The sequence below is a fragment of the Cyrtonyx montezumae genome, unplaced genomic scaffold, assembly GCF_038088225.1.
Source record: "Cyrtonyx montezumae isolate F1298 unplaced genomic scaffold, pur_monq_1.0 scaffold_29, whole genome shotgun sequence".
Classification (NCBI taxonomy): domain Eukaryota; kingdom Metazoa; phylum Chordata; class Aves; order Galliformes; family Odontophoridae; genus Cyrtonyx; species Cyrtonyx montezumae.
Window position 1 is genome coordinate 2,733,355 of NW_027072033.1, and position 24,305 is coordinate 2,757,659.

At 39.7% G+C, this 24,305-nt stretch overlaps 1 protein-coding gene across 2 annotated transcripts in view; it reads left to right on the forward strand.

Moving 5' to 3' along the window:
* The window catches only part of PTAR1 (protein prenyltransferase alpha subunit repeat containing 1), a 35,658-nt gene that overhangs the window by 4,661 nt on the left and 6,692 nt on the right, over positions 1-24,305 (forward strand). For both annotated transcript variants that reach the window (XM_065740609.1, XM_065740610.1), the window contains exons 2-5: positions 4,224-4,393; positions 8,695-8,761; positions 14,208-14,312; positions 16,459-16,672. In XM_065740609.1, the coding sequence (XP_065596681.1) occupies positions 4,224-4,393; positions 8,695-8,761; positions 14,208-14,312; positions 16,459-16,672 (556 nt within the window). The remainder of the gene's footprint in view (positions 1-4,223; positions 4,394-8,694; positions 8,762-14,207; positions 14,313-16,458; positions 16,673-24,305) is intronic.

Below are 24,305 nucleotides of genomic sequence, written 5' to 3' on the forward strand. Positions count from 1 at the left end.
GAAGAGTTAACTGGGAGGATTAACTTCTTTGTAGTCCTCCCACTTAACTTGTTCATGCTTCCACTCCCTATAGACTTTCTTTTTGTGCTTGGGTAAGTCCAGGAGCTCCTTGTTGATCCACAGTGGCCTCCTGGCATGAAATATTGGTGGGGAGATTCAGCCTTAACTGCCGTACTACCACATCTGCCTCTGAAGTCATGGAACAACATAATAAAATAGAAAGCATTACTTCCTGAGTAGCTCTTCTAGATCTGAAGCTCAGTCAAGATTTCTTTTGGTGTGATCGCAAATTTCTCCTCTGGGAACCCAAACTATAACACACTTCAGTAAGTCATTCCTTTAGCTAAATATGAAGTTTGTTTTTCCAATATTTTTCCCTTTAAATTGTTAAATTTAAATTTTAAACTTGTTTAAAATAACTTGTTCATCATTGATACTTATGGATTAGCCATCTGTAGTAAATATAATTTGATTGCAGTGAGAAGGGTAATCAGTGCAGAACTTTGAAGTGAAGATTAATGTGAGAACAAGCAAAAGGAAACTCGTAGATAATGTTAGTCAAATATTTATAGCTTCTTTAGAAACAAACGTTGACTAGAAATACTTTGGATATCAGCGGTATCTTACTATTCTTCGATTGATTATATATTCTTCAATTGATTACATATTCATTGATTAAAGATTTTGGTTGCACCAATAAGTTAATGGCTAATTAACTACTAATTAATGGTATTGATTTATTATTGAAAGAGAATCATATGTATATGGTGCACACATGACAATGCAAGAAAATTTTTCATTTTTTGTATTTGAAGTCCCTTTTCTTCACTTCTCAAAGGTTCTAAGTCAATTAGTCATGTAGTCATTTCATTAGATTTGGTTTAAACTAAAAAATACACAAATCCCAATTGTCCGTGCTGTGAAATGATATCCAGTATTAAAAGCTTTTTATAATTGCATAAATACATTGAAGTTATAATGTTCTGGGCTACTTTGTTCCAGACTTTGTTTTAACTGTAGTTGAACAGTATCCTTTGATTGTGCATCATTCTAATTTCCAAACCGTTAATACCCTTTGTCTAATTCTTTGTGGGAGAGGTTGGGTTATTTGAAACACAATATTCTAAAAGAAAACAGAAGTAGATTCTGCAACTGCCTGTCAGTGTTGCAACTGCATGTCAGTGTTGCTCTCAGCCAGGGCTGAGATTTTGACTGTACACAGAATGTGTATGGTGAAGCTGTATGCTCCATAGGGTCTTATTCTTACACAGCTTCTTTAATCTCAGAACAAGATGAAGAAGCTTTGGTGATAACCTAGATGATGTCATCTGCTAAGTTCTGGCAGCTTCTGTGTTGTATTTCATGACTGAATTACTGTGATAGGTTGATCTGTCAGTCGGGAGATAATTCATGCAGTTTTTGATTCTTGTTTTTTTCTACAATAGTGGAATCTAGGGAGTGAAATTAAATATTAGTATAACAGTAGGTAGTGCTTCTGCAAATGGGAGATACTGAAGAAAAGCAGCTTTGAGTTGCCATTACCTTCGGTACTGTGAGCAACCTGTACCTAAATGTGTGCACCCTACATCCTGCAATTGGCTTGCACAGCCCTGTTCTGGATTTCTGGGCTGTGGAGAGTTACATGACACACAACAGCCGTTAAGTGCCAGATCCTTCCTTTGGGTCATATCAAGCTACTGCAGTGATACAGGTTTGAGGAAGAGTGGCTGGAAAGTTGCCTGGCAGGAAAGGGCCTCAAAGTGCTGGTTAACAGACAGCAGTATGCCCAGATAGCCAGGAAGGCCAGTGACAGCCTGGCCTGTATCAGAAATAGTGTGGCCAGCAGGAGCAGCGAAGTGATGACTGTTCCCTTGTATGTGGCTCTGGTGAGACTACATTTCAAACGTATGCTCAGTTTGCAGCCTCTCACTAAAAGAAGAATTGTGCTCAAAGTTGCTCAGGTGTGTGCAGAGAAGAGCAAAAAAGCTGGTGTAGAGGCTGAGAGAAAAGTTACAAAGGGCGAGGCTGTTTAATCTGAAGAAGTGGCTGACTGGAGAGCTCATTTCTGCAGCTACGGGAAAAGAGACTGCAGGAAAGGAGGGTGTAGATTTATTTTCTTCAGTGACAAGTAATAGATAGATACAGAGAAACTGGTTCAAGTTGCACCAGGGGAGGTTTAGATTGGATGTTTGGAAGAATTTCTTGACAGAGGGGATGGTCAAGCATTGGGTTGGGTTGCCCAGTGACATGGTGGAGTTCCCATCTTCTAGAGGTACTTTAGATACATGTGGACATGGCACTGAGGGCCAGCAGGACATGGGACTCAGTCAAGTGGGTGGTTGGACTTGACAGTCTTTTTTAACCTAGATGACTATATGACCAGAGGCTGTTAGCACAAGATTTAGGGTACTAAAGTAATTTAATTTTATAAGGACTAATAGAGTGATTGGTGGTGCCTGCATATGAGTCCTGCTGTGGAAACTTTTGGGATGTGATGATGCAGAGAACACTTTTCCTGCTTGAGAGTGTTTTCAAGCAGGATCTACTGGGCTGACAATGAAAGACCTACCCCATTACTTGCTCCTTCTGTGGACGCAAGAGGCCTTCAGAGCAATGGTGGTTTTCATGAATTGTTTAGAACATAAGATAGGCACCCTTCTCTTCTAGTGTTTTGAATCATAAATGCTGTTCCTTCGCAGATACTAAATGCCACGTAAGGTTTATGAGCCACCCAAGACATCAGAATGTGTATCAAAACCAAAGTGTTGTAGAGAGTGTTTCTACCACATGACAAGTGCTGATTTGCATCTTGGGGAAGATGAGCGCATTTACCAAATAAACCTTTTTGTGCTGTAGTTTATTTTCATGATTCTCATTAGTGGTATAGCTCTCTGCCTCTTATGGCTTGCTGAGCAAGTCCTAGGGTTGGGGTGTTTGACTTGTCTGCTCTGTGCAAACCCTATCTATCCGTCATCATGGTGTGTTTAGGGCTGCATTGTGAAATTTCGCTCTCCCAAGTCAAGTTTCTTTTATTTGGTAAGAAATGAAGGTGTGGGTGTAGGATTTTTTTATTTGCTTTCCCTTGCTGTTTACCTTTGCTGTATTGTCTGTAAGCATCAGCTGGTAAATTTTTGTGGTAAATCACAGAATTAATTAGCAAAGCTGTATGCTCATTGCCTCTGAGGCCCTATGTGTCGCAGCATGCAAGGGGAAACAAAAGTTTGGACATGGACTAGGTTTAGCATTTGTGAAGGAAATGAAGACATCAGGGAGCACAAACTTCAGGCTGTAGGGCACCATGTTGAAAGCATCAGAGCATCAGTCTGGACTGTCACTATAAGTCTAACCTGAATGTCTCTGTACAAGTTTATTTTATTATTTTATTAATATTACCATTTTTTGAGTGGAGCAGCTGGGGTGGAAATCACCTACTGCTTGTGGTTTGGTGGGTAGTAAAATTGAGAGTTTCCCTCTTTTTTTCTTTTTTCTCAGATTAGAGATGAAGAGAGATGGGTAAAGGACCTGGGTGTGTGTTTAGAGACTGAGCCAAGTAATTTGCAAGTATCTTAGCTTAGGTTATTTGTGCTTCTCTGCAGTCTGACATATTAAATCAGTTTTCTGAATAAGCAGATATACTCGTTCTTAAACAAACACATGGTATCATTTTCAATTGCTTTAGTAATAACCTACTGAAGACACTGAACTGAATCAGTACACTCAGAATATCCAGTAGCAAAATTAATGTGTGGTAATTGGGTTGAGATTATGAGGTTGACACTTGGAAGGTATCTATAGATCTTGTATTGAAAAAAACAAGATTTGTTATCGTTCTGATTTTTTTTCCATTTAACAGTATCTGATGGTGAAGTCATCCATGGTAGAAAATATAGAATTGAACTGCTTTTTGTCCAAGTGAGCATGAATATTGACAATCTGTGTTTGTTTCTAAGAAGATGTCAAAGCCACTCTTTCACCATTCATATATGCTAAAAGATAAGGAAAAAAATAATATGGCCCCTTGAAACTAAAAAGTTGAGACACTTCTGCTTTGTTAGCTGGTATGATTTTTTTGTGGCTATCTTTTATTTCTAGATGCTTCATTAAAGGTGTACTATAATAAATACATAAAAAGGACCTTCCCTGTTCAAGATTTTTGGGGAAAGATAATAAAACTTTTCTGAGTAAGTTGAGAAAAGTGCATTTCTTTCTGTTATTTTTTTAAGAGATGAAATTGGATTAATACCCTGTCCTGAAGCAAGATACAACCGGAGCCCAATAGTCCTGGTAGAAAACAAACTTGGTGTGGAGAGCTGGTGTGTCAAGTTTCTTTTGCCATATGTCCACAACAAACTCCTACTCTACAGACAGAGAAAGCAATGGCTGAACAAAGATGGTAAGTTACCCATTTGGAAAACAGTAACTGATTCTTAGCACACGTTCTGTATTTACCTTTTTTTTTTTTTTTTTTTTTTTGACATTATTTGGCCTTTCTTAAACACAGTTTAACCTATCCTGAAAGAATTTAGTGAAACGCAAGGCAAAGCTGGCTTTGTGTTGAGCATTGCATGGGATAGTTGTATTGTTTCTTGGTAGGAAATGCAAACAGATCCCTTCTCTTGCCCAGGCTGGAAGAGTTGGAGGGAGATGACTTACTCCTGTGAGTGATTTAGGAAAGTAGTGTTACCATTTGCAGAATAAATTATGTCCTGTGACAGAAAGGCAGCAGTGGTAATGTGGATCTGAAATAAGAAAGAAGTGCAGTGGTTTGGTTTTTGTTTTTTTTTTTTGGACTTAGGGGCACCAGAAATCATTTTTTGAAACAATTTGTTAATTGTGAAACTGTATTCTATTTTTTATTATTCTGTTGTTTTGTTTTTTTTTTTTACTTGAATGAAAAATACTTCAGTAAGGTCTTTTGAATGCATTTTTTTATTTTAAGAATTATATGCAAGCCTGGTCCTGGAGATACTTGTTTCCAAAGTACCAGTTAAAACTGAGAATGAAAAAGGGCAACTGTAGTTTAATAAACTAATTTTTTTGCTCATGGCTTCAGGTATCTTCTCAATGGCAGTCAGCTTAGAGATTTTTCTTATTGTAGTCTTCTCATTTGGAATCTAATTTGATGACATGCTGACCCTTTTAGGCAGGTTTGTGTGTTCTTTCTTGGTAGCGCTGTCCGTCACATTCCTGTCTTTTCAGCAGGAATGTCAAGGGTGTTACGGCTGTTTGGAAGGTTTTTCTGCTTCCCTCCCAGATGAAGCATTTCAGATCCTTCCTTCTGAAAACACAGGTCATAAAACTGTGTCAGGAAATAACTGGAGTGGTGTGAAGCTCAGATAGCTGCCTATTTGTTGACTAAATCTCACTTGATTTTCTTCCTTTGGAGAGAAACTGTCTTCTCCTTTGTCTCTTTAATTATTGAAAGCCAGTGTAATGTGCTTGAGAAAAGATGACCTACAGTATTTCCAGGTCTATTTTGTTTAACTACTGTAAAACATGATTAGGACCCCACCGTATTAGGAGCATGTTTGGAAGCGCTGTGCAGCTTACAACCTTATTATGCTTTACCATTAAATTGCTGCAGAAACTGAGCAGCAGTGGAGGAGGGAATGAAGAGAGAATTTCCAGATTGACCTACAGAATTGCTTTTAATGTAGTTTAAGCTCTATACATTTTAAATATAATATCCTCAGGTATTTTTCTTTGAATCATTTTTTTTTTTAGATAAAACTTCATACTAAGTGTTTAGTGAGGTGGTTTTCTTCTGAAAGTAATGAAAGTACAGATTTATAGCTGCTGCAAAACTCAACTGCACGTTCTGTTGATACTTGTTAATAAACAGTGATCACAAACACAGTCTCCTGTTACTTTGTATTGTTTGAATTACTAGAAGCCACTTCAGTTCAAACACAAAAGAAGAACAGGGTCCTGATTAAGATGTTGTGATTTAATCTGATATTTCAGCAAGATCTGGAAAAAGTGATTCTTTACAGTCAGCTATTGGCAGTGTATTTGAGCAGATGCTTAATTATTTAATGGTTTCTTTGGGAAGTTTGAATGTTTCTTGGAATCCAGAATCATGACTTTTGCTGTTGTTCTAGTTAAGAATTTTTTCTCCTTTCTTCAGATAATTTATGCGTGCAAACTATCTGTAATATCACAAGATAGTTGTCTGAAATAGCTACAAATGTCTTCTCTTTGTATGCATAATATTGTTCTGCAGAGTCTCAGAAAATCATTACTTACTTGAAACCTGTAGTTCCACATTTAAAACAGCCTTCTGAAAAGTGTGATAACAAATAAAAAAATAAAAATTTGGATACAGTATCTTTGGGGATAAAAAAATAGAAAGAAGAAACCTGGTCATACTTGCCCTCCTCCATCTGAAGAGATTTCTTGTGTTCAAAAAGATACTTACATTGTAAGTTTCTAGGATGCTCTATTTTGCTTAAAATCCAGCAGGAAGTGCTTTTGAAATTTAAATGAAGTACATGTTGAGATTTATTATTGATGAAGAACTCTCTGGCAACTGCTAGCATTATGTGCTGGATCTGTCATACGACTTTCTATGGAAAAAGACTTCGAGCGTCTCTGGCTCGGAAATTCAAGCTTAGTGAAATCTACATCTGCTGTTATGTTATACAAAACAACAAAGAAAACTGAACTAAGGGAGCTAGGTATTTCTTTGAAGTTTTCCTCTTGTCTGCTTTTTTCCTTTGATAATATTCATGGTACAGGATTTTATTTTTTATTTATTCATTGTTTGATAAGCTTCTGCTTAGATTGGGCATGATTCTGTGCTGTTCCAAACCTTTAGCATTACCAGAATAGTCGTCAATGGACAATCATGAGTTTGTAGGACTAACTACATTCTTCTATATGGAGTCCTATAGTTTGTGAAAACTTTCTGAAAAGTGTTTGAAAGGCTGAACTGGGCTGTGATATAAGCTTTTGCTATAATGTATCCTGTCTGCCCTAGATTATGCAGTCATGCTACCTAATGATTACTGACACCGTTATTAAAATCAAACAGTAGGTCTTAATTCAGAACCTCTGTGCTATCTGTCATGGTATTCTTTTGTCACAGCACTTTGTTGTTTCTTTCTTATCCAGCATTTTGCAGTTTACCTTTAATTAATGTAGGAAATGTGAGTATAACAACATGAGTATATTGACTTCTTATAATACCATAACGTAGTCCTCATGGGCAGGAATGTCACAAGAAACACACCATTATTTTGTCAGGCATAAATGAACAACCAAGCGTGCAGTAATATACAAAGGTGTTCTACTTTTTCACACAGTAAAGTACAAACATTACTGTCAGAGAAATTTCTTGGTTAAAAGATAAGTGAAATCAAGCTCCTGTGCTTTCTGAAGTAATATGTACCTTTATTGTTAAATGTCATGGGTAGTTTTTTTAAATACTATTTTGCAGCCTGAGAACCAGGCAGAGATTATTGACTTCCACATGACCATCTGTTTCCCTTTTTCCTTTCTCTGAGAAGTGTGTCATTTGCTGGAAATCACCTGGAGTATAATTTATTTAGTATCTTAAATACAGAGTGATGAGGAAAGAATGTAGCCAAACTTTCTTGGCAGTAAAAGCCTCTATAGTTGTGGCTACAGTGACCGGTTAACTGATCTGAAGCCTTCTCCTGAGAGTAGAGGTTAAGGGAAAACAATGCAGTGGAAGCCCTTAGCATCTCAGGGTTAGGTGGAGCTGCCTTTAGGATCCCCACTGTTAACCCTGGTGGAATGCAAACTGCTTGATAGTTGTGGTTTAAGCCAGCAGGCAGCTGAGCCCCACACAGCTGCTTGCTCCTTCTTCCATGAAAGCAGGGCTCATGGTGCATAACAGCTTTTTGGGAAGACAAACACCATCACTCTGAATGTACCCTCTTACCTCCTTTTTTTTTTTTATCTTTTATTGCTGAGAATGACTTTATATGGTATGCAATATCCATAATACCCAAGCCTGAAGCAAGACTGTCAGTTTAGAATGAACTCAGAACTGTATTCTGTTACATATATGTGCAGATGGATAACTAAGTAATGTTGTGATCCTAAATCTTTTTTCTAGGTTTTCCTAGATATAATTTGCTACTGTATATGGGTTTGTTTGTTTGTTTTGTAACTGCACATTACATGGTATAGAAGTAGCATATATCTGCAGCTCAGGGCTGTACTGAAATAATAAGAGCATACTTCTAATGTTACTATATAATTTCAAAATTGTTGGATTTTCAAAATTTGTTTTGGATTTTCTCTTTAATTACATACAGTATATCTGCAGTTTAAATCGTATGCTCAAGGATTCAATGTAGTCACTGTCCATCTCTGAGGGTATTGTCACGCTCCAATATACAGTACATGTGACTCTATCTAACTCAATAGATGTATGTCTGTATAGATGCATCTATCTATACATGTAGATAGACATGCTTGTAGGGATATCTGGATGGATAATTGGGCGTACAGGCAGTGTCTGAAATTCCAAGCTGCAGACTTCTTACTGAGTTGTTAGCAAGATAGAACTCTTCCAAAATGAGATATAGCAGTGTCCTGTAGAGATACATGTTGCAACCAGGCACTAATAGACTTTAATGAGGGAAGGTACTAAGGGGGTACAGAGAGCTGCTAGGACATGTGAACCATTGCTAATCTTTGTATGTTTTTGTTCACTCATTTTAGAACTAATAGATACCACATGTACGCTGCTACTACTGAATCCAGACTTCACCACCGCTTGGAATGTGAGGTGAGCTGCAGTCAGTAAATGACATCAGAAAGAGCTGGGCCTTAATGTGCTAGTCAGCCATAAGCTCTGCGCTAAGTGCTAACTAATGACACAGCAGCAGCTTCTAAGCTACAGAGCAACGAAGGAATGTCAAACACCTCTTCTATCTTCTGTAGCATATGTACTACAGATAATTTTAAACTGTTTTTTTGTTTGTGTTTTTGTTTGTAGTACAGGCTAAAGCTTACATTACTGCATGTGAATGCATGTTAGGTCCTTACTTTGTTTTGGAGGAAGTGTCACTTTCTTTGCCTCTGTCTGCTGAGGCAGACCATTTATAACCTTCAGGTGGGTGTATTGTTTCAGTATCCAGATAATGCCCACTCTGTTTTCACTGTTCTTATTTTATCCCTCATTGAATGTTCTGTATGAATCTTTTTGAGATAACTGATCAATTTAGTGCTGTTATCAGTACATGAATAGCAACCAGTAGATACAGTGCAAAATGAAGATGAAGAAGCTGTATTTACAGGGTTGTAAACCAGATAATTTTTGTGTAGATCTGTCAGGTGGGGGAGTATTCTGCTTCCAAGGTAAGATGTGAGACAGTCCTAAAGGAGTAGTAGGGGGTTAAAAGTCCTACCGAAACTGCTTAATATCTAGGAGGACTCATGTAAAAAAAGAATTTAAGGCTTTTTGAAGTTAAGGTTCATTATTTCTTTAGGGAAAATGAATGAAATGGGCTAGAAAGATGATGGCTGTGGATAGATGTCAGCCAAGACTGCAAATTCAGTTTTTTCTCTTTCATTGCTGATATAATGCTGAAGGCTTCTGCCAGGTTTTGTACCTTCCAGTGTCTTGCACCTAAGAGAGGCAGGTGAAAGTGGTAGCAAAGGGTTTACTATCTTGAAAACATATACCCCTGAGTAGCTTTCAAGTAATAGAAAGGAATTAGCATGAATGAACACTAGAGCTCCTAGAGTAAAATAATCCTGTGGTACCTAAAACTGAATTCAGTTGTTTTTTGTTTGTATAAACATAAACGCATCCATGCTTAACAGTCTGTGCTTTTTTTTTGTGCCAAACAACTGAAAGAGCTTGCTTATTGCTTGTTCTTTCACATGCAGTTTATGTATGCAGTTTACATTGCAAATTGAATTAAAATGTTGAGAAATATAGATGAAGATTGTCTTTTGTGATTTGGCAGTGTGCAAATGACTACAGAGAATGGCTGTGTCCCCTAGTTCTTGACAAGGCGGATTGGCTGATAATGTGTCTTTGTAGCATTCAGGGTGAAGGTGATGCCATTAAGAAGTTGGGGGACTTATCCCTGTGTTTTACTTAAGCTGAGGAACTGATGTGCTGAACGTAGATGTGCTGATTTAGGCTGCTGCTGGGTGGTGGCTATTTCAGAGAGTGGATAGGTACTTAATGGCACAGCTTACTCTAAAGAGCCACACTTCAGCCTCCCTTAAGTACACTGCAGGTCAAGGTAGCCAAACAGGGATGGTGTGTAGAGACACAGCACAGAGGGGAAGCTATGTTCAGCACGTTATCTATTGGGAAGAAATTTGTTCTGTAAGTTACTCTAAGCTGGGAACTAATTCTGTGCAACTGGCACTCTGCTTGCAGAACATGATGGATCAGTCGTGGGATGATTGTTTTCATCTTGCGTAGAGGATGTTTGTTGTGCCAGATTCATCTTATGTTCTTGGCACTTAAATTCCCTGTTTTATTTGCAAGGGAAAAAATTAGCATAGATTTTTAGCCTAAAAATAAAAAGATTAATAGTTATTTACTGAACAGCCCTTCTAATAGAGTGCTTCCTATAATCTAATAACTGCATCATTTTAGGTTGAGGTAATCCATGATTCCTGTGTTGAATTCTCTGCTGAGAGCGTTGCAGGTAGTGATTGATCCAACAGTATTGAACCTGGATAGTCAGGAAGAGAGTTTGAAAGTAGGAAGAGGAAAGCTCTTCCTTGGAGAGGAGACAGAACTTGGCAGAGCATGAGTGGAGTGGTGATGTGGAAGGCTAATGAGCATTTGAGCTGAACTGACCATCGTAGAAAGTTGTGTGTGGTTAGTGAAGAACAGGAGAATGTAAAACTTGAAATGCGTTACTGTCTAGGAGCCAATAATCTGTCTTCCCTTTGGAGCTATTCTAAATACTGTAATATGCCCACAGAGGTAGGTGCTTATTTATTTTAATTGGAAGGAGCTGGGAAGCTGCAGAAGGGCAGAAGCTAAGCTGGGAGAACTGAGCAAGAGCTAATTGTGTGGAGTAGGAAAGCATGCTAAGAAATAGGAGACATACAACTGTTGTTTCTTGAACTGAGATAGAAATTCATGTTATACAGAATGTGCAACAAGATGTTTGCGGTCACTGGTCATAATTTAAGTTATCACAGAATCACAGAATGGCCTAGGTTGGAAGGGACCTCAAGGATCATGAATCTCCAACCGCCCTGCCACAGGCAGGGCCACCAACCTCACCATTTAATACTAGACCAGGCTGCTCAGGACCCCATTCAATCTAACCTTGAACACCTCCAGGGATGGGGCATCCACAACCTCTCTGGGCAGCCCATTCCAGCACCTCACCACTCTCATAGTAAAGAACTTCTCCTGACATCCAACCTAAATCTTCTTTATGTCAACTTAAAACCATTTCTCCTTGTCCTGCTGTTATCTATCCTTTCAAAGAGTTGACTCCCCTCCTATTTATAGGCTCCCTTTAGGTACTGAAAGGCTGCAATTAGGTCACCCCGCTGCCTTCTTTTCTCCAGCCTGAACATGCCCAGCTCCCTCAGCCTGTCTTTGTAGAGGAGGTACTCCAGACCCATGATCATCTTTGTGGCTCTCCTCTGGAACCTCTCCAATAGCTCTCTTTCTTTCTTGTACTGGGGCTCCAGACCTGGACGCAGTACTCCAGATGGGGCCTCACAAGAGCAGAGTAAAGAGGGACAATTGCCTCCCTGTCCCTGCTGGCCACCCCTCTCCTGATGGAGCCCAGAATACCATTTGCTTTTCAAGCTGCAAGAGCACACTACTCGTTCATGATAAGTTTTTCATCCATCAGGACCCCCAGGTGCTTCTCTGCAGGGCTACTCTCAAGGTCTGCCCCTTCCAGTCTGTATAAATGCCTGGGATTCCTCCAGCTCAAGTGCAAAACCTTGCACTTTGCTGTGTTGAACCTCATTAGGTTCACCTGGGCCCACCTTTCAAGTCTGTTGAGGTCCCTCTGAATGGCATCCCTTCCTTCCACCATGTCAACCGCACCACTCAGCTTGGTGTCATCAGCAAACTTGCTGAAACTCAATTCCGTTGTAGATGTCACTGATAAAGAGGTTAAAGAGCACCAGTCCCAAGACAGACCCCTGCGGGACACCACTCATTACCAGCCTCCACCTGGACATAGAATCACCACCCCTCTCTCTGTGGCCTTTCAGCCAGTTTCTAATCCATCAAGTGGTCCACCCCTCACATCCACATCCCTCCAATTTGGAGATAAGGATGTGGTGGGGGACTACGTCAAAGGTCTTGCTCAAGTCCAGGTGAATGACATCGGTTGCCTTCCCTTTGTCCACCAGTGCCCTTTGTCCAACAGTGCCTGATATCACTCCATCATAGAAGGCCACAAGACTGGTTAAGCATGACCTTCCTTGGTGAAGCCGTGGTGGCTGTTTCTAGCTATCATCTGCTTTTAAAAGTTGAAAAATTTTTTAATCTAAAAATGACCAAAACATGTCTGTAAATGATTGTGAAGCAAATTTTCATAGATATTACTGTTCTTGTTGAATTGATTTCTGACATCTATAATTGATTGAAAGTCAAAAGGCATCAGATAACAAGAGGCTTTGAAAATTCAAATACTTTCTGTGAGTTATCAATGACTTTAAAGGTGTCGGTAAAAGCAAGAAGCATGTGAAAAGCATTTCAGATTATCTTCTACAGGAAATAGCAGGTAAAGTGTTTTTTCATAGCAATTTCCTTTCCATACCACCACTTTCCCCCTTTCCTGAAAAGAAAATGGGTGAAATACCCCTCAGAGTATTGTGCACCTCTCGCTTATCCTGTTGCTATGGATATCATTATGATGGTGCCATGGATGTTCTTATGATGAAAACTATGTTATTTAGAAACAAAAATAAAAATGGTAACATTGCTACTGTTTTATACATACTGAGTTTTTGATTCTAACTACTGAAGGTTCTGAGAAAGGCACTTTTCCCATAATCACACGGTAACTTTGGAATTTGCTGTATCTTCAGAGTGTCTCTAAAGTAGATCAGGGTATAGGATGTGGAGCAGAGTATTCTTGTAATAACCACTGACAGGGTGACTGTTTTCAAATACCCTTGGGAGGGGCAGGAAGATTTCTAAATCCAGAAGAACAAATGAGATGTGAAGCATAGAACTCTGTGTAAAGAAGGAAAAAAAAGGATAAAATACAAACTTTCACTCTGCTGTGTCTGTGTAGGAGGTGCTATGGGAAAGCGTATGTTGAATGGGCATTAAATTATCACAAAATCACAGACTCACAGACCTGTAGGGGTTGGAAGGGACCTCCAGAGATCATGGAGTCCACCCCCCTGCCAAAGCAGCTCCCTAGCCCAGGTTGCACAGGTAGGGTGCAGGTGGGTCTGGAACATCTCCAGAGAAGGAGAGTCCACCACCTCTCTGTGCAGCTGTGCCACTGCTCCGTCACTGCACTGGGAAGAAGTTCCCATGCACATTTGTGCAGAACTTCTAAGTTTAATCTAAAATTAAATTCCTTTTTTAATTGTTAAACAAGAAGGTGTTTTAGGAATGAGTAAATTTTGTGATTTCTGCCTCTCTGGTAACTTTGAAAAATATTCTGCGCACAGAATATTTCTTCCTTCTAAATTTAGGAATCCTTGGTACTAAATCTTGAGCCATACTTAAAAATTGTGTGTGAAAAAGTTAATTGTGTGGGGAGGGAATGTCTGGAGGAGTAAATGAATTTTCAAATATGAGGAGTGTTCTGAAAGCTGTATTTCAGGAAGGATGTTTAAATATGGATGTAATTCTTAGGTGTCTTTGTGTCAATGAAAAGAGAAGGAATTTGTGTTACTAAGATTTTTCTAAAGTGTTCCGGTAAAAACAACGTTATTGTTAGCAGGCATAATATGTAGCGCAAAATCTCTGGCTTTTTTGTTAGTAATGGAAAATGTGATAGAGAGCCACACTCAAAATACTGATAATAAAACCGACTTAGTGATTTTTCATTGTTGTTAGATTTGAGTAACAACAGATTGAATGTATAAGATAAAGTTATGTAATTGGGATTTATTTTGCTGAGCCTAGTTCAGTAGCAGTGCCTGCATACAGCTGGGTGCAACAGATTAATCCACCAAATTCTATTATATTGAAAAATGTGGGATTTGTGGTTTGTTTTCAGATTATATCCTTTATTCATACAAATTTATTTTATCTTTTGTAGGAAAGAGTTAATACTTTCTGGCACTTTAAGTCCACTTAAAGATTTGCACCTTGGAAAACTGGCGTTAACCAAGTTTCCAAAGAGTCCAGAAACATGGATTCATAGGTTTGTTTCCCTTGCCTTACTTTGCTTCCCCAAAGTTAAACATTCTTCCTAGTGTTTTTTGGTTTTATGTTTTTTGTATTTTTCCCTGTGTTTGAATTAAGGAGAATGCTAGATAGAAGAGGACACCTAGAAATACAGCAGGTTGGTTGAGCCAGTCACTAATAAATTCAGTCCTTTGGCTTTTGAAGATGCCTTTCTGTGTTCTTCACTTAGAATTAAAATTATATGCACCTCTTTGTGAAATCTTTTTTTTTTTTTTCAATAAACTTTGCACGTGGGATAAATTTTCCTAAGGATTTATCATATCTTGCACCACTTAAAGTTCTCATCCTGAGATTTCTGATTTCATCAGTAGCAAGTATTAGAGCAGTGTGCTCTCTGCTCTTCTCCCCCCACCCCCCAACTTACTGCTGTATTATTTGTTTATAGACATTTCAGAAAGACAAGAATCTGTAGAAGGTAATTTTTATAACCTGAATTGACGTTTATTTCTTTTCCATTTCTTTGCTTATCTTTTTGGTTTGGTAATATTTTTTATCATTTCTAACTTGCTCAGCTATTAAATTACCAATACTAAATATTAAGACAATACTTAAAAAAAAACAAACTCCAAAATTACTCAAACACACACAGCTAACTATCTTAGTCATGACTTGAGTGCATGTAAACAGGCCTGTACCACAGCTGAGTGAAGCATAGATATATTGTTCAATTTTGTGACAAAATTTCGTAGTATGTGCATGACTATTCATACTATGTTTTTATTTTATTATTCATCATTTTACAGACAACCTTCAAAATATTTGAATGGAGCACATTAGAAGGCAGTTCACAATGTTTGCATCTCACACATCCAGTATTGAGACAACCATAAAGCTGATATCCTGTTAGGGGATACATTTTCTATCATAAGTAAAGTTTCCATCTTGTCAATAACACATGAATTTTTGGACAAAGGAGAATAAACTCTTCTTTTTGAATGAATGGGCTTAATATTCTTGCAGTTTACATAAAATGCAATAAATGAAATACTGCTAGATGTTACCTACCTTAAAGATCATTATTACTTTTGTTTACATTAATTTCCATCTTGGTAGTATTGATTCAGCAACAACATTAGAGTGTAGCAATTAAAAAATGTGTCTAACATATCCAACTTCTTACACATGGCAAATGTACTCACTAAAGACATCAAACTATCTGCCATATGTTATGCCACTTTTTGAGGAGTTTCAGATTGATCTTGTGGATATAAATTTAGTGTACCTGTTAATTGCACAGTTATCACTAAATAGTACTGCATTCATTTTTTTGTAATTCTGGGAACTGGAGTAGTGATAGTAACAGGACATGAGCCAATAAACCAGATTTATTTTGACCAGATTTATTAGAGAATTTATGTAACTTCTGTGAGCTTCCACGATATTCAGCAGGTATCAAACACGTATTTTAAAACTTTTCTGAGGTTGTGCTTATCTTCTTTCCTTCCATGAATAAAAGTCAAGAAAATAGCTCAGATTTCATTTTAACTTTTTTTTTTTAGCCACAGAGACTGTGAAGTCATTTTTCTGAATTCATTATTTTATAGTCTTCATTTTAAGAATCAGAAAAAATAAGGATATTAATATGACTTGTCCTTTGTTTTTCATAAGAGCTCATAAGAAATCTCATTTTTATCAGCCCTCTCAGTATTTTTTGGTAAATCTTCAGCAGAGGTAAGGGACAAATAGCAGAGACTGAGTCTGTAAAGCTCTTATTGTTAAGTTTTGTGGGCCAGCTACTGCTGGCAACTGGATGTTTCCTGTTAATTTTTACCTGAGAAATTTAAAAATATATATATCTGTATCATGCAAAAAATGCATTGTTTTCATAAATTTGCTTTTTTTTCTTCTAGTATGATGTAAGTAGCCATGACTACTAATAGTGTGCAATAAAGAAATACAGCAGAAGTTATTTTTATATGTGATAATAAAGTCATAGTTTTCAGTGTGGGAACAATCCAGATGCTTATTTTTCCAATTTATTCAGCCTCTAGTAACAGCATAGTTCAGATAAAGGAAAACTAAGAAAAGCTTGATTTTTTTTAAACACAATTAAAAAACAGTATTTTTCTCTAAAAATTGGTCACTCTGCATTGTTTAACCAGACGATGGGTGCTGCAGCAGCTAATTCAGGAAAACTCCTTGCCCACTCTTGCAAATAAAGGAAATGTGGGAGCAGCACCTGTGGAGAGAATTCACCAACTAGTGCAGGAGGAAATGAACGTCTGCTCTGAAGCTGCTGGGAGATACCCAAGCAACTACAATGCCTGGTCCCATCGCATCTGGGTTTTACAGCATGTGGGAAAGCTGACTGTCAAGGTAAAATACCTTAATGAAAAATGTCTTCCATTTTCCTTGTCTTAAAAAAGAAAAAATAAAGAAGAAAAAAGTACGAAAAAAAAAAGCCAGTCTGATTTGCCAAGCAGATTCTCTGACACAGGTGGATTACTGTTAATCTGTCTTATTAGGTGAGTTCAGGCAGCTAAAGTATGCTTTTTAAAAATGACAAAATATTGTAATGTATATGTGTATATTGGTTTGTTTTTTTTCCTAAGTATAGATAGGTTTTACTCTTCAGGAAGGAAAGAAATCTTTCTTGTCCGTGTACAGTAAAACTCTGTTCATCTAGCAGTACATAGTGGTGGAGAACAGATAAAACTATGTGAGCTAAAACAAAGAAGGAATAAAAAACTGTATTTCATAACAATAATTTTGAATTTACTAATAAAAGGATAAAACATGACAGGCGTTTTGATACTGTAACGTGATATCTTGTTTTCCTACCCTTATTCTGCTTTTCCATCATGTCAGGATATTAAAGTATTAAGACTGCAGGAATTACAGAGAAAGCATAGTCGTGCTGATAAACAGTTTCTTCAACTCCAGCAGCATCTTTGATCAGACTACTGCTGCCAATGCAATTTAGCTCTAGGTGTCTTGGATAGTATGTGAATATTACATATATAATGTTTAATGTATATAAAAGTTACATGAAATGGAATTTTTCATAGCACATGGTAGTATCTAAAACAAGATTGTGAAAAATTGAATAAATTTGCTGAGATGATCTAAATTTATATGGACAGTTTAATATTGTGGTTTCTAAGCTGATGGGTGAATTCATTGTGAATATTAAGTTGATAAAATGACACATCTCTGGCATTTTTATTGGTCCAGACAGTATTTTGTGGTAAATCTTCAGCAGAGGTAAGGGACAAATAGAAGAGACTGAGTCTGTAAAGCTCTTATTGTTAAGTTTTGTGAGCCAGCTACTGCTGGCAACTGGATGTTTCCTGTTAATTGTTACCTGAGAAATTTAAATATCTGTATCATGCTGATAATAAGTAGGAATTATGTTCCAGTCTCGTTGAGTGAGACAACCCAGCATTCAGATTATCTGCTGATACAAAAACATAGTTATGGAAAACTTAGTGTTATGGGATTAGGATAGCTTGGAGGGCAGAATTTAGAGATCTACAAATAAGAAAAAGAGATATTTACATAAATATTTGATAAGTTTATTAAAAATGTGAGGGAGAAGAGGGCAAAAAATTCTGGAACTTTTAATTAAGACTCAGTAGTTTTATGCTCAAGTTGACAGTAGCTGGAAGTTTGTGATAATACCATGATTGTTTTCTGTATTTGCTGTTCCTTAATAATTAAAGTAAACAAATAGTTGTATCTTGGTAGGAATAACTTCTCAAAGTTGGAATTTATCTGGTGGTTTAATTAATTGGCACTTGCCTATGCTTGTCAAGTCAAAAACTTATCTGTGGAGAAATGTCTGGAATTTGTTATATCATTCCCAACTCTGCCTGTCTTGGTGGCTGCCACATATTTCCTGTTGTCTTTATCTTCGTTTCCGTGAAGGAACCAAGTTGCTCTGATGTTGTCCATCTGGCTTCCATATTGATTCTAGAATTCTAAAATATCCGTACTGATTTTAGATTTTTTTTTTCATGACATCACTGATGCACCTATTCAAATGGCTTTGCATTAGTTGTTTTAGATGTCAGAAAATTAGGAAAATAAGGAACACGAAAGATATAATGGGGCTATTATATATATAATTTGGGGATAGAATGTTTACCTAAGTAACTTTAAAGTCAGAGTTAGAAAGTGTTGTGTTTTTTTTTTTTTTTTTTTGCAAGAGAAATGTGCTTTTCTACAACAGGTTTTCTGAATCAGATAAGGAATAATACTGTGAATCATTCTGTTTACTTTGCTTTATGCAGGGAGTAAAAATATCCAATTATGTTCCCCTGTAAGTTTGTAGCTTACAAGCCTGTCACTTAAATGAATCAGATTATCCAGAGATCTAAGTTGGAAATAATGTGCGTAGTACCAGTTCCTGCTGATTAAAGGATGGTCTGATTTTTCTGATGTCACTCTTAAGCCTTATGTTATTTTTAATAGGATCTTAAAATTTTAATGTTCAGAAATCTAAAATAGTAAATTAAATTCTCCTGAGAACAGAGAAATAGCAGAACTGGGAATGAGGTATTTTAGCACCGGTTAAGAATGCTGCATGTGAAATCACAGGCTGTCCCAAGTTGGAAGGGACACACAGGAATCATCACATCCAACTCATGGCTTCACACAGGACCACCCAAAAGTCAAACACTGTGACCAAGAGCGTTGGCCAAATGCTCCTTGAACTCTGGCATCTTGGTATTGTGACCCCTGCCCTGAGCAGCCTGTTCCAGTGCCTCACCACCCTAAAGTGAAAACCTTTCCCTGGCCCCCAGCCTGACCTCCCTTGACAGCTCCATGCTGTTCCCTTGTATCCTATCAGTGCCACAGAGAGCAGAGCTCTCAGCACTGCCCCTCTGCTTCCTGTGAGGAGCTGCAGTGGCCATGAGGCCTCCTCCCCTCAGCTCCTCTGCTCTGTGCTGAGCACATTGAGGGAACAGTTTGTACTTACATCCAGGATTGCTGTCCCAGATAAAAGAATCTAGCACTTGTTCTTCCTAAATTTCAAGCAGCTGATGATTGCCTAGCCATCCAGTTTGTCAGGATCCCTCTGCAAGGCCTCCCTACCCTGGAGAAAGTCAGTGTAGAATCATAGTCAACACAGAGTCATAGAACAGCTCCCCTTAATTCAGTAACACCTGTACTCTTAGTTAGCATGCACTGAAGTCCTGTAATGAGATAATTTATAAAAACACTTAAGAAAATGGAGCCACCAGGAATCACAAGTGTCTGGCTGCATCCTGCTCAACCAGCAAATTGTACGCCAGTTTGAGGTTGGCTGGGAATTTATCCATTACAGCAGTCGCAGTCCTCCAGCTTGGGACTGGTGTCCAACTTGGCCCATGATTGGTGTTGAAGACACAGGCAACAATGGTATGAAACCTCTTATTTTCCTACCTTCCTGTTTATTAAGTGACCAACTTCATCTCCTCTTGTGGAAGACAGCCTGTGAAAGTTGCTTTGCATCACTCAGTCCTGTTAAGTGATGGAGGTAGCTTTAAGCATCTTTAAAGATGTTAAAGCAAGAATATACTAATATGGTTATATACAGTCTTTAAAAGTAAGTGAAAAAGATACAGCTTTAAACTTTCTGAGAGTTTAAATTCCACAGAATGAGCAATGCAATGTAAGTGTATAACTATTACTTCTAATGCAAGAAACTAGAGCAAAAGGTTTGTCCATTACTGAAACTCCCCTTCCTGACTATAAATGAAGGTTCAAAAATGTTTACAGTTTAGATAAAATACTTAGGTGCCAGCTTGTCATGGTTTTATGATTTTTGGTACTGGTATTCCACATCATAACATCATGTAGTGCATTTGGAGTTAAGGAGTTAATGTCCCAGCTCCGTGGACCATCGATAGTTCCAGGTATGCCTGTCTCAGAAGAGAAGAAGAACTCCATTCCCCAGAGGACTTTGCGATGCTTTGCGTTCTTACGTGTTTACGCTCAGAGGGAAAGATAAAAACTGTCTGCAGTCACGGGACTCTCTCTTCCCTTCGGGACCGAGCTCGGCAGTGGGTGTTTGTTGCAGCCGTCCGCCTTCAGCGTTAGCGTAAGGCCTTCGGTTTATCGGACACTCTCTCTCTTGCTCATTTTATTTGATTCATTTGCCTCAATTCCAATTATATTATATTATATTGTGTTATTTTCCTTTCTGATATCTTATTTAGTAAATTAGCTTTCCTCCTCAGATCGTTGCCACTGTTTTGTTCCTGGGCCCATCTCCCTTCTCCTTTTTCCCTTTCCCCTTCCCCTTCCCCGGGGTGTGGGCCCGTGGGTCCCCTGCCTCAATTGTCACGGTACCGGGTCGAACTGTCCCGCAAACCGGTGACAATTTTGGCGCCCAACGTGGGGCTCGACTAGCTACCTTAGCCGGGCAGAGACATATTTTTAGAGTGAATCTCTGTCTTTTGTTCGGAAGCTTATCTGTACTGCAGGTCCTGTACGGCAAAACACGACCTTGAAGTCCAGGCGTACTGCCAGTTCTCCTGGAATATTTGTAAACTTTTCGGGTGCTGCCAGCTTGTTTGAGTAAAAGAAAAAAAAATGTTTTTACTGTTTCTGTTAAAACTGCCCTTACAGGGATTGTATTTCATTGCTTTTTCCCTTTTAATGCTCAAAACGTACTGGAACTTGGTTAAGCTTGCCAGTCTGATCTATGGAGCCTGGTCCCTATATGACAAACTAAAAGCAGTGATGGAGGCACCTGCCAAATACCTGGGCACCCCGGCTAATGTAACAAACGATACCGTGTTAACAAACCAAACAACATTTGAATGGGTGTCCAGATTCTCCTCTCAGTTCCTTATGAATTTTCAAGATTACAGCTTAGGGACTATGTTAACGATTGGGATATCGGTCCTCCTGAATGTATCCCTTATAATGGCACTTTACACCATGTGGAGGAAGCTTTTCCCAGAAACAGAGAATGCTGAATGGCAGGGAAAGTGGAGAGTTTTAGGAAAGAAATTAGAAGCATGGGGTCCCCCGGTGCCATGGGATTTTACTCCTGAACACTTGCAGGATCCTGAGGAGCTAGGCCTGTATCTGAGTAATGGGTGTTGTGGCTCAGAAAGATCTGAGGTGGAACAGCTTATCTGGGGCTTGGCTTATGCTTACCGAGGCATATATACTGTTCGGGAGAGAGAGAGAGAGAGTGTCCAAACTGAGGCTCAGGCCAAAGAGGAAAACCTCCCAGGCACATCTGACCAGCCAAAGGAAGCACCAGTATCAAAGTCAGTTGCCCCGGTAGAAGGCCAGAAATGGAAACGTGTGTCCTCACGCCTAGAACGCAAAGAAGAGGTGGCGAAAGAAGAGGAAGATCCAGGCGAGGGGGGGTCCTCAACACCACCACCACCAAGAAAGGCAACAAAGAAAAGTGAGAGGCATGGACATAGTGATGATGAGGATGATGAGAGAGTCAAAGTTACCACGTTTCGTCGACCCATGAAAATGTCTGAGATTCAAGGCTCAAGAAAAGAGTTTATTCGACGTCCGGATGAGAGTATTGTCACTTGGTTGCTTCGGTGTTGGGACAACGGGGCCAACAGTGTGTCCCTCGACAGTAATGAAGCTCGCCAACTAGGAAACATTGCCCGTGACCCAGCTGTCGACAGAGGGATCAGCCGGTATATGGATGGAATCGCCAGTCTCTGGCAACGAATGTTAGTAGCTGTGAGGGAAAGATATCCCTACAAGAGTGACCTGGCACCTAAAGTGAAAAGATGGAAAACTATTGAGGAAGGCATCCAGTATTTGAGAGAAACAGCTGTGGCAGAAATGCTGTATGATCCCACGTTTGATCCTGAAGATCGGGACCATGATCCAGAGAAAGTAAGGAGTACACCCGAAATATGTCAGAAGCTTTCAAAAACAGCACCAGAAAGGTACGCCGGTACACTAGTGACAACGTTCAACAGATATGAGGACCAAGACAGAAAACCCCCAGTTTTTGAACTGATTCTTACACTTCAAAACTTTGAACAAAAATTTCCACCATCACACGCTTCCATTTCAGCCATATCAAGGTTAGAAGTACAGATGGAAGACGTGTTAGAGAAAGTATCCCGACTGATTGATAGGGTTGAAAAGATTGCAGCTTTCAGAAGCAAATGCCGTCCTGCTCGAGCAAATGACAGCACTAGCTTCATGTCACGCGCGGCTCTGTGGAGTTACTTACGTGAAAATGGAGAAGATATGAAGGAATGGCATCAAAAACCCACCCCTGCACTGCGAGCACGGGTGAGAGAATTACAACACAGACCAACGACCAGTGAAGTTGTTCCTGTCACTACAGGTAACCAATAGAGGGGCCCTGCCCTCAGCCAGAGGAGGGAGAGGGATAATAGAGTGTATTGGACTGTGTGGATTCGGTGGCCTGGCACATCAGAACCACAAAAATATGAGGCACTGGTGGATACTGGTGCACAGTGTACTCTAATGCCTTCAAGTTATAAAGGGGCAGAACTGATTTATATCTCTGGAGTGACTGGGGGCTCTCAGGAATTGTCTGTGTTGGAGGCAGAAATAAGCCTCACTGGTAAAGACTGGCAGAAGCATCCTATAGTGACCGGACAGGGGGCTCCATGCATACTTGGTATAGACTATCTCAGAAGGGGGCACTTTAAGGATCCCGAGGGGTACCGATGGGCTTTTGGAATAGCTGCTGTGGACACAGACAACATTAAGCAGCTATCTGTTTTACCTGGCCTATCAGAAGATCCGTCTGTTGTGGGGTTGCTACAAGTGGAGGAGCAACAGGTACCAATTGCTACAAAAACAGTCCACAGACGGCAGTACCGCACCAACAGGGATTCCTTGCTCCCCATTCATAACCTGATCCGTCAGCTAGAGAGACAGGGAGTGATCAGCAAAACTCACTCACCTTTTAACAGCCCCATATGGCCGGTGCGTAAAGCCAGTGGAGAATGGAGGCTGACGGTAGATTACCGTGGCCTGAATGAAGTCACACCCCCACTGAGTGCTGCTGTACCGGACATGTTACAACTCCAGTATGAACTGGAGTCAAAAGCAGCCAAGTGGTACGCCACCATTGACATTGCTAATGCCTTCTTTTCAATTCCTCTGGCCACAGAATGCAGGCCACAGTTTGCCTTCACCTGGAGGGGTGTTCAGTACACCTGGAACCGTTTGCCCCAGGGGTGGAAGCACAGTCCAACCATTTGCCATGGGTTGATCCAAACTGCATTGGAGCAGGGTGGTGCTCCGGAGCATCTGCAATACATTGATGACATTGTTGTATGGGGCAATACAGCAGAGGAAGTCTTTGAGAAAGGAGAGCAGATTATCCAAATTCTCCTACGAGCTGGCTTTGCTATCAAGCGAAGCAAAGTGAAAGGGCCTGCACAGGAAATTCAGTTCCTAGGTATAAAGTGGCAAGATGGACGTCGTCACATCCCTACAGATGTGATTGACAAAATTACTGCCATGTCTCCACCCACCAGTAAGACAGAAACCCAAGCTTTTCTGGGTGTAGTGGGCTTTTGGAGAATGCATGTTCCAAACTACAGTCTCATTGTGAGCCCTCTCTATCGGGTGACGCGGAAGAAGAATGATTTTGTGTGGGGCCCTGAGCAGCAGCAGGCTTTTGAACAAATTAAGCAGGAGATAGCCCGCGCCGTGGCCCTGGGGCCAGTGCGGACGGGACAGGGTGTAAAGAACATCCTCTACACTGCTGCTGGAAAGGAAGGTCCCACTTGGAGTTTGTGGCAAAGAGCTCCTGGAGAGACCCGAGGCCGACCCCTTGGATTCTGGAGTCGGGCGTACAGGGGGTCTGAGGAGCGCTACACTCCAACTGAGAAGGAGATCTTAGCCGCGTACGAGGGGGTTCGAGCTGCTTCCGAAGTAATCGGTACTGAAACACAGCTCCTCCTGGCACCTCGACTGCCAGTGCTGAGCTGGATGTTCAAAGGAACAGCTCCCTCTACCCATCATGCTACTGATGCCACTTGGAGTA